The sequence below is a fragment of the Curcuma longa genome, chromosome 8 (genome assembly GCF_044706935.1).
Source record: "Curcuma longa cultivar G26 ecotype Majalengka, Jawa Barat chromosome 8, ITB_CL_G26_1.1, whole genome shotgun sequence".
Classification (NCBI taxonomy): domain Eukaryota; kingdom Viridiplantae; phylum Streptophyta; class Magnoliopsida; order Zingiberales; family Zingiberaceae; genus Curcuma; species Curcuma longa.
The window spans coordinates 9,093,192-9,110,523 of record NC_133868.1 but is presented as its reverse complement, the minus strand read 5'-3'; the positions used below and the strand labels follow the sequence as shown (position 1 = coordinate 9,110,523).

The following is a 17,332-nucleotide window of genomic DNA, read 5'->3' as shown; positions in this document are numbered from 1 at the left end:
GCCACATATGGTTGGCAGTTCACAATTAGTCATAAAATCATTTACCAAAAATGATGATAGATTTTTAGATATCATTGTTAATTAAATGCCTTTAAAATGTAATAGATTTAATTAATGTAAAAAATATTTTATTAATAATTTGAAAGGTAAATAAATATTTTAGTCGCGGGAGGTTTGACTTAATAAAATTTTAAATAATTTTAGGAAAATGGATTAATTGGTCAAGATCTTCTTCGGGATTGATTGACGGTCTGGATTGATTTGGAAGCGACTCAAAGTCCAAGTGCTGGTGAGCTGGTGACAAAGGTAACGCAGCAGCAGCGCCTATTTAAGGACGCTCCGCGGCAGGCCGGAGACTGCTCCGACAAACCCTAGGAGGAAGAAGAAGAGGTCGCGGTGCGGTTCGTTGCGCAGAAGTTGATTCAGTTGGAGCTTCTCTCCTCTACCTGGTACAGTTTTCTTGTTCCCTTCTTGTTGGCTTCTTTTTTTCTTCTGCATTTGGATCGTTTTGGATTTTTTTCTTCTTCTGCGAAATGTTTAATCTTGCTGCGGTGAATTTGGGGTTTCCAGATTCTGTTTTACCGTGATTCGTGGAATAATTTCGCTTAGTTTGTATGAGGATTTGGCGGAGCGTTGTGTGGTTGTTATTCCGTCGGGAAACTACTGTTCATGTTGAATGATTAAAGGATTCTGTTGACAGCTGGATGCTGTGCATCTTTTTTGGTCGTATCGAATTATTTGGATGTGCAAAGGAAGGACACAGTATTTTCGAGTTCTTCTTGGTAGAACTCGATCTAGTTTTCACTTGGCTTGTGGCGTATTCTTGGTGTCGATCGTTAGCATATAACTGCTTGTTGAATTCTGCAAGGAAGTAATGTGTTAATTTAATTTAAACTTTGTAGATTGCCTTTTTCCCATCCCTCCCTGTTTTCTACCTAATGTAATCTCGTGTTGTTGTCTATGGGAAAGAAAATCCAGGAAATTTTAGTTTCTTAAGATTTTGATAGGAAAAATCTCTTTCCTGATTGTGTGTGCTTGAGTCTTTTTTGAACTTTTATTTTATTATGCTGGAGAAATTCCTTTATTTTGGACTCTTCAGGTGTTTAATGATTCTTTATTCAAGCTAATCATGAAAACATTTAAAAGGTTTAAGAATGGTTGCTACGGTGGCATCGTCGGCCTTTTTCCCTGCTTCGTCTTCGGCATCTTTGGTCTCAGCTAAATCAACACAGCCCGTTGGTGAAGGCCCTCAAAGCTTGGGTGTCAGAGGCACGGTAGCTAAATCTACCTTATCATCTGGTGCCATGGGGGTGAAGGCACAAGTATCTGCTAAGGCAGGTCGTACAAACGTTGGTCTGAAATCCGAGATCCATAAGGTTGAGGAAGATGCTCCATCATCTGCAAGGACATTTTACAACCAATTGCCGGACTGGAGTTTTCTATTTGCTGCCATAACAACTATCTTCTTGGCTGCTGAGAAGCAGTTTACCCTGATCGACTGGAAACCTAGGCGCCCTGACATGCTTGCTGATGCATTTGGGCTTGGGAAGATTATGCAGGATGGTTTAGTTTTCAGGCAGAACTTCAGCATTAGGTCATATGAAATTGGAGCGGATAAAACTGCCTCTATAGAGACTTTAATGAATCATCTGCAGGTTTAGTGGAAGATAATACTTTGGTTCAATTTGTTTCTTGTTTTTGTTAAAGTGTTATTTACTTCTTTATCTATTTATTATATGAAGGAAACTGCTCTCAACCATGTAAAAAGTGTCGGGCTCATGGGTGATGGGTATGGTTCGACACCTGAAATGAGTAAGAGAAATTTGATTTGGGTGGTAACCAAGATGCAGGTTGCTGTTGAAAAATATCCTTCTTGGTATGTTCTTTTCCATGTTCCTCTGTATTAATTTATTGCCAAAATAGTTGGTATTAGTCCCCTCCTCACTGCCACTATATTGCATGCCGAGCAATTATATAAATGTGTAAAAGAATTTTTTGGCTGTGATCAATATCCTGTTTGCTTTGGTGTTTGTTTGCCTACATCAAATATTTAATTTATGTTTTGAAGAGAAATTGTGGTTGATAATTCCTGTGGTAGCCATGTATTCCTTGTTACTCATACTGTTAAGCTACACAAGCAGTTGCTAAAATAGAAATTGTCTGAATGATTAGGTTTGTTAGGTTGTAATTCATTTGCAGATTGTTCCTTTAAAATCATTTGCAGATATGCTTTTAACTGAGATATAAGTCAAGTTGGCATCCTTTTGGTCATTTCTCTTATATTTGATCTAAATTTCATCTGACTTTCTGCTTGCTAGTTCTGTTCAACTTTTACATAATTCTTCACTAAATATTGTCCATATTTAGCTCCTATACTTTTATGTGTATTGATTGTTTCTTCACTTAATTGTCTATATGTTTTTTTCTTTCTCCTTTATTAGCTTAGGATGCATCAATTGTGTTATTTTCAGGGATGATGTGGTTGAAGTAGATACATGGGTGGCTGCATCTGGGAAAAATAGGATGCGCCGTGATTGGCATGTCCGTGATAATAGAACAGGCCAAACTGTTATGCGGGCAACCAGGTTTGATAAATTCATTATAACAGACTTGATTCTTTGTGCAAGTCGGGATTCATTCTCTCTGTTTTGAACTTTATTTTGAAGTGTGTGGGTGATGATGAACAAGCAGACCAGAAGATTGGCTAAAATTCCAGAGGAAGTTAAAGCAGAAATAGTTTGCTATTTTATGGACAGGGATCCTATTTTAGATGAGGATAGCAGTACGTTTCCGAAGCTTGAAGCTAACTGTGCAGATCATGTTCGAAGAGGCTTGACTGTGAGTCTTGTGTGTGTGTGTGTTTTTTTTAAATAGTTCTTATTTTTTGTAAGTTAGTTCACAATATCTTCATTTCTTCTAAACACAGCCTCGGTGGGGTGATTTGGATGTCAATCAGCACGTGAACAATGTCAAGTATATTGGTTGGATCCTTGAGGTAATTTATCTGACTTGCATTTACATGTGCTTGAAGCATCTAACTAAATATTTTGTCATTAAGTAAAAGTTCAAGAAAGTCACTCTTTGATGGCTGTGATCTATAGAAACTACTTTTACAGTAATAAATCATTCAGTCCGTTGTAAACGTAGCCAGTGACAAACCTCCACATAATAAACTATTGCCCGAGAATCTTATAACTTTTAGCCATTCGAGGAATTTAGATTATCTTATCTGCTTCATGCTGATGGGGTCACATGGTTTTGGTCAATGCAAGTATCATGACAACTATTGGTTCTTCCTTTTTTAAGCATTCCTTGCCGTATCGGTAGCTAATTTCACTGAAAACATGACAACTATTGGTTACATATGATCCACTTGCATCTAATAGTTTTAACTCTGTGGTCCTGCTACGATTGTTTATTGTCTGTCAACCTGTAGAGTGCGCCAATCTCAATCCTGGAGAGCCATGAGCTCTCTAGCATGACTCTGGAATACAGGAGGGAGTGCGGGAAGGGTAGTGTGCTGCAATCGCTCACTGCTATCTCCAACAACAATATTGCCGGTGACTTGGCCGAGCCTGGCATCGAGTGCCAGCATCTCCTGAGTTTGGAAACTGGAGCCGAGATCATGAAGGGCCGAACCAAGTGGAGGCCCAAGCGTGCCCAGGGTCTCCAATCCAATGGGCCAATTAATTAAATTGCCTGCCTGCCTGCTCTACTCCACCAGGATGATATCTTTCCCTGCTGCTCAATACTGTCAGTGTAAAATGATGGGAGTCCGTATAATGTCGCTTGTATTATTTTGTGCCCTTCTTTAACTTTCTCAATTCATATATTTTTCATTTTAGGGTGGTGGTCATATTTGTGCGCTGTGTAATTAAATGTCGTCACTTGGAAACTGTGACAGAATGCAATGCGAGTAGTTTCTTGACTCTATTCCAGAGTAATAATGGCTAAAAAATATTGTGCATCGGTGTTATTATTCATAAAGTAAGATGAATTATTCTCTCTCTCGATACACAATATAATTCAAAGATCTTGAATCAATACACAATATAATTCAAAGATCCAGAATTAATCCATCTTCTTCCGTTTCAACAGCACTCCTTCAGCAGCTCTTGATCGCCAAAATGCCCGTAAAAATGAAGGCAATGCGGCCGGCTGCGTCGCAGGAAGTCGCAGCAGACTCGGAAGGCCTCGAACACCACGCCGGCGGCAGCGCACGACTCGGAAATGTATGTCGGCAGCTCGACGTTGGGCTCCGGAACGAGGAGGAAGAGGAAAAGGAGGAGGAGGAGGAGCGAAAGCAGCTTCATGTGGCTCGGCAGGTGGTGGCAGATGCGGACGACTTGATGATAATGAGTGTAAATAGTAGATCTGGAGAGAGGCCGTAGGAAGTGTCGGTTTGTTGGGTCCTAGTGCTGTCGTACGGGAGATTCTTCGGCTGGTGGGCTTGTCATTCGGAAGTGGACGCGATTGTTTCTGCTTCCAGAAATCGAGTGACGCACTAAGAAGTACTCCATGAACAGGGCATCACTTGGACTTACAACGACTGAGAATGAAACTGATCGAATGCAGGGATGTTAGGAAATCGTGTACTTATATTTGGAATGCCCATCAGTTTCTAATATTAAATATCCTAAAGCTTTCCATTTTGTCATTAAATCGCTCTCACAATTGATGTTATTGTTTTAGATGTGATTTAAAGAGCTAAATATTTTGATCAGAAGCATTTTGATACTGAATTGAAAACTTTATTAATGTTAAAAAATGTCCCATCTAAATTTTTTGTTTTGTTATTAAAATTATCTCTCTATTGACAAATGAGTGACTTAAATGATAATTTAAAAAGGAAAAATAAGCAAATGACATTTTAAAAAGGAAAAAACTGATACATAATCTCGTCTAAAAGAAACCCAAAAAAAAAAAAATCAAGCACTAAAAATTTGAAATTTATTTAAATTCATCCTGTTTACGCCTTTCAATATAAAACTTTCATCCTTGTATCTTCACCCAAGCAAACAACAGAAAATTTGAATACATTATGTTTGGTCTGTTCCACTATTTCACCTAGGTAAACATAAGCTTAGGAAGGAATTAAATAAGATGCTTTGTGCAATCTCGACAGAAATAGGAAATGATTTTCTACTGTTGTGTGCTCATCCATGTTTATTACCTTCTCTCAGATAATCCTTCTAAGCTGCCAGTGTATATTGCATTGATATAGCATCTCTTTTCTTTGTCATGAAAAATGAAATTAACAGAGTTACTTAGGGTCGTTAATTCTGGTATAGATACAAGACTGAACAGGAACATCTCAGCAAACTAATGTACAAATGACTTCTTGGGAATATACCAGATTGAATAAAACAGCAAGGTGGATAATGGTGATAGGAACAAAAAGGGGGAAAAATCATTAAGCTACGGTTTAAAAGATGTATAAGCATGCGATTGAGGTGACGAGTGTTGTTAAGAGTATTGAGACTGCATTTACAGCATTGTTGTCTAGCATACTTGTTCCAGAGATCTTAATCACCGTGGGACCGTGTTTACCTACCACCTTCAAGAAGACACCACATTTCGGAAGAGATTAGCTAGGAACGTTGATGAAAACATGGGGGAAAATAACTGATAGACAAGTCGAAGATTTCATGTTACCTTCTTGCGTACTGTGCAATACCCACTAAATTGAAGGGTCGCACCCAATAGAGAATCAATCAGGCTTCCAATCAAACCAGCGGCAGCGGCAATGGGCACAACTAGCAGTTGCCTCCAAAGGACATCTAATGAACATTCTGTTGTAAGCAATCCAACCAGCGCAAATGTGATGCCAATTGCAAAGCCTGCTGCTATAGCTGCTACGAGTCCATGTATAGTGATAGCGCCATTTGTACCCTTCCGGACTTTCTAATGGAGAAAGTGTTTAAAATTATTAAGATCAAGCTAACTTTATTAAATCAAAAAAAAAAAAATCAGAAATAGTTAGGGCTGTGTTGGTTTAGTTGCACAGACAGACATAAGATTGCATGACATCTATGAGGAAAAATTTACTCCCAAAAATAGAAATTCATAGAGCCTCAGTAATTTTAGGCCAAGTTGGAAGAATGGCAAATCCATCTCTTTGAGATGGATATAGTTACTCATGATGAATGAATATTATCTGGTAAGTCAAGCTTAATGGCATTAGATATGAGGAATTAATATGGGCCATGGCTATACAACAGATACATTCATTGGATGGCTCCAAATATCAAAGACAGTTGGTTGTTCAATGGGACTAAATAAGATTGTAATATTATGAGTAGGAGAAAACCTTAATAAAAGCTGAAATCATGGTAAAGTTATGGGCTCAAGAAAATATGAAAAAAGAAAAGATTTCCTTACTTCAGGGGGTTGTTCAATTTTTAAAAAGCAAACACTAATACAAGAGCTGAATCTGAAATGATATAACTCTATAGTAAATAAAAGCACAATTAATGCTTTACCTTAAAGGTTGTGATTAGCCGAGGTTGCTCACTGCTAAGCATTCCCAATTCAGAAGACCAAGTATCTCCATTACAACAAGCGTAATGCCCAACAATACCTCCCAAGAGAGCCGTTACTACAGTTGAGTCTTTGGTATCCAAGCACTTATCCTGTCCTTGAGTTTTTATATTGAGTATCACCACCAAAACTGTGGCTATTATGCTATTTGCCAGTACTTGTATCCTGTAAAGTAAGATGAGCCAAACCTGCATTAAAAAAGCATGGTACGATTTTGTTGAATGGACCATTAAAGTGAATATTTTAATCAATTTTGGGTGAGTTCTGAGACTGAACATGGCCATCCATGAAACTGAATAACAAAAAAATTCCTTCATACATCGCCTAACTAGAACCCAAAACATGAAGCACTCAAAAATAAGGCTTAAAATACCTTCAAAGGGCGGTGGCAATTGCTATTTCCCAGGGCGCTGTTTAGCAGTGGTGAATCAAGGTATCCCTCACCCTCAGAATAGAATGGATTGGGTGGATTGGAGAAGGGATTTGGCGATGGCCTTAAGATTGAAGAGGGAGTAGAAGACCAGCTTGGGAGTGAAAGGAATGTCCAGCTTGGTTTACAGCAACGATAGGAACAAGATTTTCTTCACATGGGTGTAAGTACAGCTGATTGAACAAGGATGTTGACCGGTGATATTTTGACAGAGAGTAAATAGGGGGTTAGGAAGATCTAGTGTGAAAGATGACTAATGAGTTTCTTCAGCAAAGTGTAGTTGATTTGCTTCATAGAAGCCTCTCTGATAAAATTGTAGGAAGGTTGTTTGACATTAGTTGGTGGCATTAGGAGCATGTGTAGCCGGAGTGACATAATGCTTTTGATGAGGAAGTGATGGAGAAGAATCAGTGGCACAATGAAGATCTTATTATGCTTTTGATAGCATTGCCAATTGATTTGTGAATAGAGGTCGAAGAGGCTTGAGGCAACTAGAGCTGAGAGTTTTTGATTGTGTATCTTTTATCTAATATTATTGCTAGACTAGTTTAGCTTGGACTGTTAGCCTTTTGATTTTTTACTCGAAAAACTATCAAGGCAGTTCACTTAACAGAAAAAGACAAATTATATGTGAAAAATTACATTCTACGATTCAGAAATAACATATTAGAGGATAATCAACAGTCCATACATTCAGAACCTTATAGTTTTCTTATTGAATCAGCCCAATGCATCTTATCCAACTCTTAACACTATGGTGGCTTTGGTGCAATAACAGGTTATCTTATAACATAGCATGGATTATTATTCTGACAAACTATCAGTAAAAGATATAGCAAATAACTGGTTGTCTTCTGTTAATGTTTGGCACGCACAATAATATAGTCATAAAGTTATTTGACTACCAACATTTACATGTTTGATAGATAGCAGATCATTTCTACAAGTTTGATTTCCTAAACACTGCCACGTAGACTCATGACATCTCAAAGCACAACAGAATAAAATCATTAATAAGAATTGCTTCAGTAAGAATATAAGATAAATTGAAAGATAATCATGATATCACATAGATTTTATTCAGGAGGAAAAGGGCATTTGTGATAAAGATGTTACAAATTACCAAAGTAGATCAAAGGGAGGAGATATGAGATCATAGAGTTTGGTGAACTATGACATATGTTTTAGTTGAAGGGTGATTAGGTCTTGTTCAACAATCATATTTTCATCTTAAAAAACTACTATGAGTTATCAAGAAATTATAACCAAAATTATCCTTATATGTAGTGACAGAATTCACTAGAATCCTGAATCCATATGAGGTAATATAGATGACATTGGCAACCAAGTACACCATATTACAAGATTATAAGGGAACTTCTACAACCTCATTATCAAGCAATTCAATTCAACTTAGTGTATTATCTAGGAACTTTTAGCATATGTATTGACCGATAGTCAAGCTTCTTCTAATGATTTATCTTTCTACCGAGTCAATGGCCATTCAAAATTCCTAATATTATTTTCCTATTCATATCTGAGCTTGGTTTATATAATTGATTATTTAGCTTTCAATGTTATTTTATTCATTGTCTTTGTTAGATAATATGAATCAAATGGCTTATCTACATACTGATGTTAGATATAAGGATTCATTCTGATAAATCACTATAAAACGCATCAGGTATTCACGTAGATTAGCCATCATTCAGAAGGTTAATGATGAAGGAGATCTGAAAGTTCCTATATTCTGATCTCTCTAAAGGAAAAAAAAAATAATATAATTGATTTGCCGTTCATCCCAAGATCGAACCTTCTGGCATTGACATAACAGCATCATCAGTTTACTCACCAGTTCCTCTGCCCTCCCTCCTTGAAGTCCGCCTCGATTCCCCTCTTCTTCTCCTGTCCAAGCTTCGTAACCTTGGACGAGGTCGAGAAGAACACCAGAAGCAGAGCCGCAAACCTTCGCAGACACCCAAAATCATGATCAAGATGATGCGAATCGCTAAAACTTGACATAGGCGAGTGCGAGGGGAAAAAAACGAAACAAAACCTATATCCAGCCAACATGTGGATGACCATGGCGGGGATCCCGACGAAAACCGCAGAGAAGTCGACGGACTTGCGCTTCAGCGCTCTAGCGGCGATGGAGAAGGAGAACAACAACGAGAAGGCGAAGCGGATCAAGAAGCCGTCCATGGCGTCCTTCTCCTTCCTCGAGGGCGGCGATCAGGATTAGGGATCGGAGAGAAGTGAGGAGCTCATTCGCGATGCGATCTGCCACGCCAATTTATTCGCCCGGTTCGACGGAGACGACTTTTCTGAATTGATTGACAGACTTGAAGCAGAAGCAACCCCTTTATAACTTAAAAAAGTAAAATAAAACAGAAAATAAGAAACGGAAAACGCCAAAACAAAAAATTTTGCATTTTAAAAATATAGAATTGTACTTGGGGATTCAAGCTCATCCATGGCGACTTCTTGATCTATGGGCAAATCAACCATTCCACCAATATACCAAAAGGGAAAGAACATCGGCACGTATACCCCTTTACATTGAAGATAAATGAAATGAAGTGAATCTGAAGTAGGTCTCGAAAAAGGAACTCAGAAGAAGCTTATACACTTCATTTCAAGAACAGCATGGAAATCCCCCCCGGGCTCCATCATTTGGTTCGCTTCCATCTCCCTGTAAAACCACGGACTTCCCGCTGCCTAACACCGCCGCCTCCTGCTTCTGCGCTTGAGATTGAAATACTTTCCTACTTAAAATGTGGTAGATCTCCTTCACCACCGTCTCGAAGGCTGCAGCGACGTTGGAGGAGTCGAGCGCAGAAGTTTCGATGAAGAAGAGACCTTCAGTTTCAGCTATGGCCTTGCCTTCCGCCGCATCGACTTCCCTTGCGTCCTTGAGATCAGTTTTGTTCCCGACCAAGATGACCATGACATTCATGTCAGAATGCACTGTTGAAACGCCAAAAATTTGTCAACTGAAACTATCTTTCAAAATCGCTGGATCCAACAAACAAGAAGTGCTTACCGTGTAGTTCATTCAGCCACCGACCGATACTCTCGAAAGTCCGACGCCGGCTGATATCGTAAACGAGAAGTGCTCCTACTGCACCTCTGTAATACGCAGATGTAACAGCCTTGAAGCGTTCCTGACCAGCAGTATCCCAAATCTGAGCTTTAATTTCCTTTCCATCAATGAGCATCTTCTGAGTCTGGAATTCAACCCCGATGGTGGATTTGGAATTTGGATAGAATTCATTCCGTGCAAACCTTGCGAGCAAATTTGACTTCCCGACAGCAGAATCGCCAATCATCACAATTTTGAAAAGATAGTCCTCACTTTGCTGTTCTTCTCCATTGTTAGCCATCTTTCGACTTCCTCAGCGGCAGCTCTCCTGGTGGTCAGTAAATAATCATAGCCCAAACTGCAAATGAATGTATCACAGCTTGAGGCATCTAAATATTGAACTATTACATCAATAGAATCTATTGGCTTCCTATGAACATTTTGTATGCAATTTTTTTTCTTGATAAACAACAATAATTGGCATCATCATAAATCTTACAGCTCCACTGAGCTTTGTAATATCACCAATAATATCCAAACTATTACATAAACAAATGTTTTCTTTGGGCCTCCCTGTATTTGCAACACCTTCCCTTCTGTTTAAGCATCTATCACATCTAAAAGAATAACAAAAAGGGACTAACTATGCTCCAATGGACCAAACAAGGTGTACATGAGATAAATAACATTGCCTCAACATAAAATTAAGACACAATAAGCGAAAAGAAACTAAAACAGAGAGTTCAGGATGGTCTATTTTGGTTCATGCTATCACATTAATTGTCCATAAGTTTCCTTTGTCAATCTTCAGTTCATATATAAGATGCAATCCCAATTGAACTAACAAAACTTCATGGTTTCTAGCTGAAATATTGTGTAAAGGCCAAACCATTATGAGACATGTAACTTAACACATTTAAGAGTTTTCAAGTTCTTAGTACAAGGGTATAAGTTGAAGTTAATTTCTTAGAGAAAAAGAAAGATAATACTTCAAAATAACTGGTCATCCCACCATCAAATTTTGTAGAAAAGCAATGTAGCAAACCAATTTCAGAAAAAAGAAAAAAAAAAGAGAGAATATGTTCCATCTTCAGCGATCCATCTTCAAGTTGAAGAAATGAACCCAACACTGGAACTTGGAAAATAAAACTATTTATATCCCTCTTTCTTTTGTTCTTTTTTCCTCCAATGATCATTAGCCATTGAAATGGACTGATGCTAAATAAGGAGTTTCGAAAATCAAAACCCACTACCTTAAACTTAAGAACCAGTTTAATTAACCCATTTATTTCTTTTAAATGTTTCTACGCAGACAACAAATACTATGCATGCTTTGTCATTATTGAGAAATTAGTTCATATTAATTGTATTGAAGCAAACGTAGCATCATAATTTGTTTCACTAAAACAAGATAATTTATATCTACATATAATGGATGGCAAAATAAAAGCAAGACCAAAAATTTTTTTCACATATCAACAAGAAATACAGTTATTATGCAAAAATTTCAATTGCAAAAGTAAAAAATTAGTAATCTTCCATGGAAATCAAAATCTTGACTGAGTTTCATGACATTTCCTTGCCCTCTATCTGCACAATTGTGATCCATTGATCTCTATTTCAAGGTATATAAGCCTTTTAGTTGATAAAAAATACCACCATAATTCGAATTACAATAGCACATGATGCTAGAGAGTTGTCAAAACCCCACTAAACATAATCTTGTCTTCTTTTACAAATCATGGATATGAAAAAGGAAGGTATGAGCAAAGTCTAACATTTGGAAAAGTATATGCAGGGCATTAAGGAAATTCCGGAATTAGGAATTTTTTTTTTTTTTGTGTCAATTTCTTTATGACCCTCATGTTGGTCTTCACATCACTATTTAAGCAACATTACACTTCAAAATTACAATTCTAAGCACCTGAGATTCGTAACCCAATCTACTGAACTAAACAATGGAGGCTAAGATATAAAATGTAGTTTTCCAGAGAATACTCCACAGACAACCGTTCAAAGCAAAGCTTCGACAAGTACAATTGTGTATGTCACGAGAAGATCAGTTCATAAGCATACAACATGCAAAGAAAGGTCCCAGAATAATACGATGATGAAAAATGATAACTTAATCATACATTTCAATTTGATTCACTATAAACAAACAGAAGAAAGATGAACCGACTCGTAAAAAAAAGTTATAAAGCAAAAACTGAAAATTTCTTCAAAAGGATACATGTTTCACACGAAAAGTGATTAACCCAATTGGTCAATTTCACAGAGAACGAGAAGAAATTGGAAAAACAGGCACGAAAACCTAACACTTAATCTAAAATTTGCAAGAACCAGATCGCAATTGGAAGTAAAATATTCAGAATTAGACAAAGTGAACACGGGATTCACCGAAGTCCAACAGATCCGCCTTTGAGCACCCAAATCGATCGTACCACGTGCGGACGGCAATAATTGGCGCACCCTCATCAGGCCCAAGATCCGGCCGTCGTCCTCTCTCCTCGTGAATCCTTCTGCTACCTCGACGAAGCAATCTCCGAGCGCAGCGCCAAGGGACTGCTTCCCTTTCCGGGAAAAGAAAAACGGAACGATCGAATCGAAGAGGAAGGGTTTTAACGGAAGGCGGAACGGGGCTTCAACTCAGCTCGCGAGCGGTAACTCGACTAGAAACGAAGCCGGTGAGCGGAATCACGGCGTTGGCGTTCAGGAAATTAAAAAACAAACTGCGCAAGGTCAGCCGTCGGCGTCGTGCGGGCAACGCATCAGAGTCTGGACCTCCGCGGAGCAGTCTCACCGTCAGCGGAGTCAAATAGCACATGTGTTCTCATGGACGAAAATCAAAATAGCACCTATTTTATTCATATTATGAAAAAGGAGTTCTATTTTTAAAAAATATCAAAAAAGCCCTTCTTCTTCATACCAGACTGGAAGGAAGATTGTCAAAACAGAAGTTACATATGAAGAACAGTGCATTTTCTCAGAAAATTCCAAACAATTGAAACATATTTTGGTCAATGGCAACCAAAAAAGACACAAATAATAGCAGAACATATCGAAAAATACCCGAAGAACAGAGTTCTCACCACCTGTTCTTCATATTATTCCTACATTGATAGATAGCTACATCACCTACAACTTGTTACCATTCCTAACATCTTGATTCCTGGTGCTACCTTGAAGTGTAACTCTGCTGACCATGGCTGGTTCCTGCTGAAGTCTCCGATTCAGTAGCAAATTCTTGTTTTGCCGGTGACCCGTTCGACGAGTTCTCACTCGCTGTGGATTCATGAAGAGAACCATTCTCCTTCTGCTTCAGCATTTTCTCCTTCTCGAGCTCCTGCTTGGCCAAAGTCGAGAACTGAGAGTCCAAGGACCTCGCAGCACCTAACCATGCCAGAACAATCACTAGAAGTATTCCTCCCAGGTAAGGAGTTGAGTTTGCCAGAGAACCGAATGTCAAGATCATGAACTGCTGGATCAAGGCACCTCCAGATTTTCCCAGGGGGTTGCAGACAACATCAATGGCAGCCTTCCCTTTGACCTGTAATACAAAGAATATCGACAGGGCTAAGTGAAACTAGAAGATCTGTAGATTAGTGGATGAATTAGACTGACCTTCATCTCTTCATCCATAGGAATGTAAGCCATTTCTTTGCAAGGATCAAACAAGCTGTATTTGGCACTCTTGCTGAAAATGTTCTGTAGTGCACCAACAAAAACAGCTGCAAGCAGAGGAGTCATGCCAAAACTGCCTAATAGGGGAGCCAATGGCTCACCGAACAGAATTAGCGAGAAGAACCCAACTCCTGTGAGCAGTAGAACTGTGGGAGTGATCATAGCTGCAACTCCCCATCCGAATTTTCGGAGAATCCATCTTCCTACCAACATCATTGTGAATGTTGCAATTCCAGTAGCAGTTGAAAAATCGCCCATGAAAGATGAGTATTCATTTGGACTAGGGAACTGTCAAATGGATATGCAGAAATGTAAGTTCAAAGGCAAAATGACATCCAGTTTTTAAGATCAATCTGCAGACCCAATGGAGGAATTCGATTCACCATAGCAGAACCCAAATAGTTACCTGTGCCTTAAGCTTGGATTTCCATGTGACTTCTACAAGGTTGATGCTTATACCATAAGCAACCACCAAGGTTGCAAGGTCTCTTACATATCGAGACGACAGAAGAACTTTCAGGCTCTCATTCATACCTAGCTTCGGCTTCTCCTGCAATAGATGTATCTTTAATAACTAGTGCCACAGAAGAGAAGGAATTAAATAAAGCACAGTATTGATCATATGATGAACCTTCTTTTTGCGTTCTGTTCTTGGAATGGTTGGATCATTTACAACAAACTTATTCACACCCCAATAGATTCCACATATTACAAGGCCGAGGAGAACGACGATACTCATCATTCCTTTGAGTGAAATTGCCCAGCCATCGACCCCTGGCCCCAAATTCTTACGCATGTTAGAGAAAAACTTCACTGTGCGTCCGGAGAAGATGAGGGCAATATTAGCTCCGAGTCCAAACAATGGGTAGAACTCTTTGGCTTCCTCGAGGGTAGTAATCTGGAAAATGCAAGGCCTTAAATTAGGAAGAAACTCTGAATGTGATAAAGCTACTTCAAAACAGATTAATGAACTGTAGAAGAACACTGCAAAGTTGTTTTTGGATGAAATTGCGAAAGAAATTGTTCAAGAAAGTGATTCCAATGTGTCACCTGGTTGGCAAAACCCCAGAAGAGTACCGAGATAACCACACTTCCCCATAGCTCAGCCATCACATAGAACAGGCAGAAGCTCCAAATCCTCAGAATTGCAACCGGGCCAAGGAAGCTCGGACCGAGCGCTGCCAAGAGCCTGTCGGCGAGCGCGGTGGGATGGATGGCGTCGCGCATTGGATACAACAGGAACGCAAAGGCCCCGAAGAAGGCGATGAAGGGCATAATCACGGTGTAGAAAAGAGCCTCCTTTGACAGCACGTTCGACAGTTTGGTGTACAGAAGCATGAACCCGATGGCCATGGGCAAGTTCACCCAAGTCTTCAAGAATGGAATGATCTCGGCGCTGCTCCCCTTGGCCGTCACCACCAGCACATCCTTGGTGTCCCTAAGAATGGTATAATTGAACAGAATACAAAAGAACATGATCCCAAGCGGGACTATCTTCTTGAGAGTGGACAACTCGACGCCCAGGAACTTGGGGCTCGCCTTTTCCTCGACAAGTCCGGCTCCGTCGGCCGGAATCGCCGCGCTTGCCCTAAAAATCGGACCTTTCCTCTGTCCACCGGTGGTCACTGGGTAAAGGAGCGATCTTTGGGGATTCGCTACAGCGATCGAGGTGGGTCTGTCCTGGGAGCCGAAGCCATGGGGAGCGCGGAGGGCGGGGGAGGGGAAGCGACTGCGGAGGGAAGGGAGAGGATGGAAGGCGCGAGGGTGAGGCTTGGAGGGGACGGAAAGAATGGCTTTCGTGGAGACGACTCTCTCCATGCCTCCAAGCGACGATGGGCTTCTCTGCAAGCGCGGAGTCGAGCTGGGAGGAAGATATGGAGAGAGGGAGAGAGTCCATGTCAATGAGCGAGGAGCACGGGCGCGATGGAGGAGCTGCTACGGCGACGCTGATAGAAAAATTGCTTTTTGACAAGACTCTATTTTTGACTTCAATTCGCACCCAACGTGGTTTGACTGCATAGCGGTGGAAAATGGAACGAGGGTCCCATGTCAATTTTTTTATTACATTTAATACAACTTAAATATAAAAATTAATTGAGATTTATTATTTTTTATTATTTAATTTTGTTTTATTTGAATACTATCGGTTAGGTAGGAATGAATAAAAGCCACCGTGCATTATTTTTTATTATTTTATTTGTACCAATATAAATAATTTAAATTTCTTATACATCATTGATTTTAATTTATCTTTTATGATTAATTTTAATACATCCTCATCTCACCAACGATACATAAATAAAATAATTTATATTTTTAATCAAAATATTTCATTTTTATAATTTCATCTAATAACTTATAAAAATCTTTATTTACAGTTTCATCATTGGAGGATTGAATACAAATTTCGCTATTTATTATAGTCTTTCTTTATTTTATATTCCTGGATATAAAAATTATATTCATTTATAAAATATGTTGGTCAAGTTTGTATCATTACTTTTAAATTTGATGAAAGATGGACTAATAATTCTTGTTCAACGTGAATTTAATTATCATGAATCTAAAATTAAATTTTAAAAAAATAATTAAAATTTTAAATATGTCAAATCAAATTTAAATTTTCTACTCACGTATGATTTGAATCATAATGTAAATTCTTCATCGCAGAAGCTATTAAACTCTTATGTAGATATTTCAAATTTTAAATTTTAAAAAATTTTATAAAAATAATCATAATATAAATTATTTATGATCAAAGAAAAAAATTAAAAAATATATACTCATTCAAATGAGATTACTTTTGAATTCAGTAAAATATATGTGTAGTGATCAGTCCACTTGATCGACCATGTAAAGAGAGTGACCGAATGCTGATTGGCAAGCAGATGAAGTCACTGCATCACTTCTGATTGTTTCTCAAGGTGGCAGCACACTAGCTTCAGTCCAGAATGCTTTTGAAAATGAACTACTTGATGTTGCAGATTGATTGTGATGAGAGTGACCAGATGCAAAAGGAAATTGCATTGGGTACCCTGACCTACATGATGAACTAAAAATGTCCATTGATGAGGCTGAGAATGTGGAAACTTTTGAAGTTTATTGGAGGACAATCAGTGAGAACCCATGGTTGCAAACACTATACAGTATGCGTCATAGATGGGTTCCAGCCTATCTAAAAGATTCCTTCTTTGCAGAGTCATCTACAACACAAGCTCTTAATTCAAGATGGTCTCATATGATGCTAGTAATCGATATTTTGGGGTGGTTTTCCAAGAATCTGAGAAGAAGGCATATTGCAAGTAGAGGTGAGTAAAAATTTAGTTAAATCGATCGAATAAATCGATTTAGTTAAAAAATTTTGAAATTTTGATTATTTTTTTTTAAAAAATCAATTAATTTGGTTCGATTTTAAAATTCCTTATTCGATTAAACCGAATTAAATAAATTAAAAAAATAATTTATAAATTTTAAGTAAATAAATTTATAAATCTCTAATTAATTAGTAAAATTTTCATAATATTTAAAAAATTTGATTCAATTTATAAATCTCTTATTCGGTTCAATTTGTTCGATTTTTATTGAAAAATTCAGTC

General features: G+C 38.4%; 4 protein-coding genes across 7 annotated transcripts; 1 reads left to right on the top strand and 3 right to left on the bottom strand.

Annotated features, from left to right (window-relative positions):
* Positions 1 to 345: 345 nt before the first annotated feature.
* Positions 346 to 3,933, top strand: LOC141833386 (palmitoyl-acyl carrier protein thioesterase, chloroplastic-like). 2 transcript variants are annotated; one of them, XM_074720811.1, is made up of 7 exons: positions 346 to 449; positions 1,147 to 1,655; positions 1,743 to 1,876; positions 2,472 to 2,585; positions 2,667 to 2,838; positions 2,927 to 2,995; positions 3,437 to 3,933. In XM_074720811.1, the coding sequence occupies exons 2-7, from the start codon at positions 1,155 to 1,157 to the stop codon at positions 3,692 to 3,694; spliced, it is 1,248 nt and encodes a 415-aa protein (XP_074576912.1). In that variant the 5' UTR covers positions 346 to 449; positions 1,147 to 1,154; the 3' UTR covers positions 3,695 to 3,933. The 2 variants fall into 2 exon arrangements, with proteins under 2 accessions (XP_074576912.1, XP_074576913.1); XM_074720812.1 differs by lacking the exon at positions 346 to 449 and adding an exon at positions 788 to 871.
* Positions 3,934 to 5,249: 1,316 nt separating this feature from the next.
* LOC141833387 (protein PGR-like) lies at positions 5,250 to 9,177 on the bottom strand. The gene is made up of 5 exons (XM_074720813.1): positions 9,027 to 9,177; positions 8,823 to 8,936; positions 6,483 to 6,705; positions 5,656 to 5,904; positions 5,250 to 5,557 (listed from the first exon to the last, which is right to left on the bottom strand). The coding sequence occupies exons 1-5, from the start codon at positions 9,170 to 9,172 to the stop codon at positions 5,426 to 5,428; spliced, it is 864 nt and encodes a 287-aa protein (XP_074576914.1). The 5' UTR covers positions 9,173 to 9,177; the 3' UTR covers positions 5,250 to 5,425.
* A 427-nt stretch (positions 9,178 to 9,604) lies between these two features.
* On the bottom strand, positions 9,605 to 12,802 carry LOC141833388 (ras-related protein RABA5a-like). Of its 3 annotated transcripts, none has more exons than XM_074720815.1 (3): positions 12,453 to 12,802; positions 10,014 to 10,380; positions 9,605 to 9,937 (listed from the first exon to the last, which is right to left on the bottom strand). In XM_074720815.1, the coding sequence occupies exons 2-3, from the start codon at positions 10,351 to 10,353 to the stop codon at positions 9,606 to 9,608; spliced, it is 672 nt and encodes a 223-aa protein (XP_074576916.1). In that variant the 5' UTR covers positions 10,354 to 10,380; positions 12,453 to 12,802; the 3' UTR covers position 9,605. The 3 variants fall into 3 exon arrangements, with proteins under 3 accessions (XP_074576916.1, XP_074576917.1, XP_074576915.1); XM_074720816.1 differs by having other exon boundaries at positions 10,014 to 10,410; positions 12,497 to 12,802; XM_074720814.1 differs by having other exon boundaries at positions 10,014 to 10,410; positions 12,453 to 12,801.
* A 210-nt stretch (positions 12,803 to 13,012) lies between these two features.
* LOC141833385 (plastidic ATP/ADP-transporter-like) lies at positions 13,013 to 15,651 on the bottom strand. Its single transcript, XM_074720810.1, has 5 exons — positions 14,787 to 15,651; positions 14,368 to 14,634; positions 14,143 to 14,286; positions 13,677 to 14,024; positions 13,013 to 13,602 (listed from the first exon to the last, which is right to left on the bottom strand). The coding sequence occupies exons 1-5, from the start codon at positions 15,552 to 15,554 to the stop codon at positions 13,231 to 13,233; spliced, it is 1,899 nt and encodes a 632-aa protein (XP_074576911.1). The 5' UTR covers positions 15,555 to 15,651; the 3' UTR covers positions 13,013 to 13,230.
* Between the last annotated feature and the right edge of the window lie 1,681 nt (positions 15,652 to 17,332).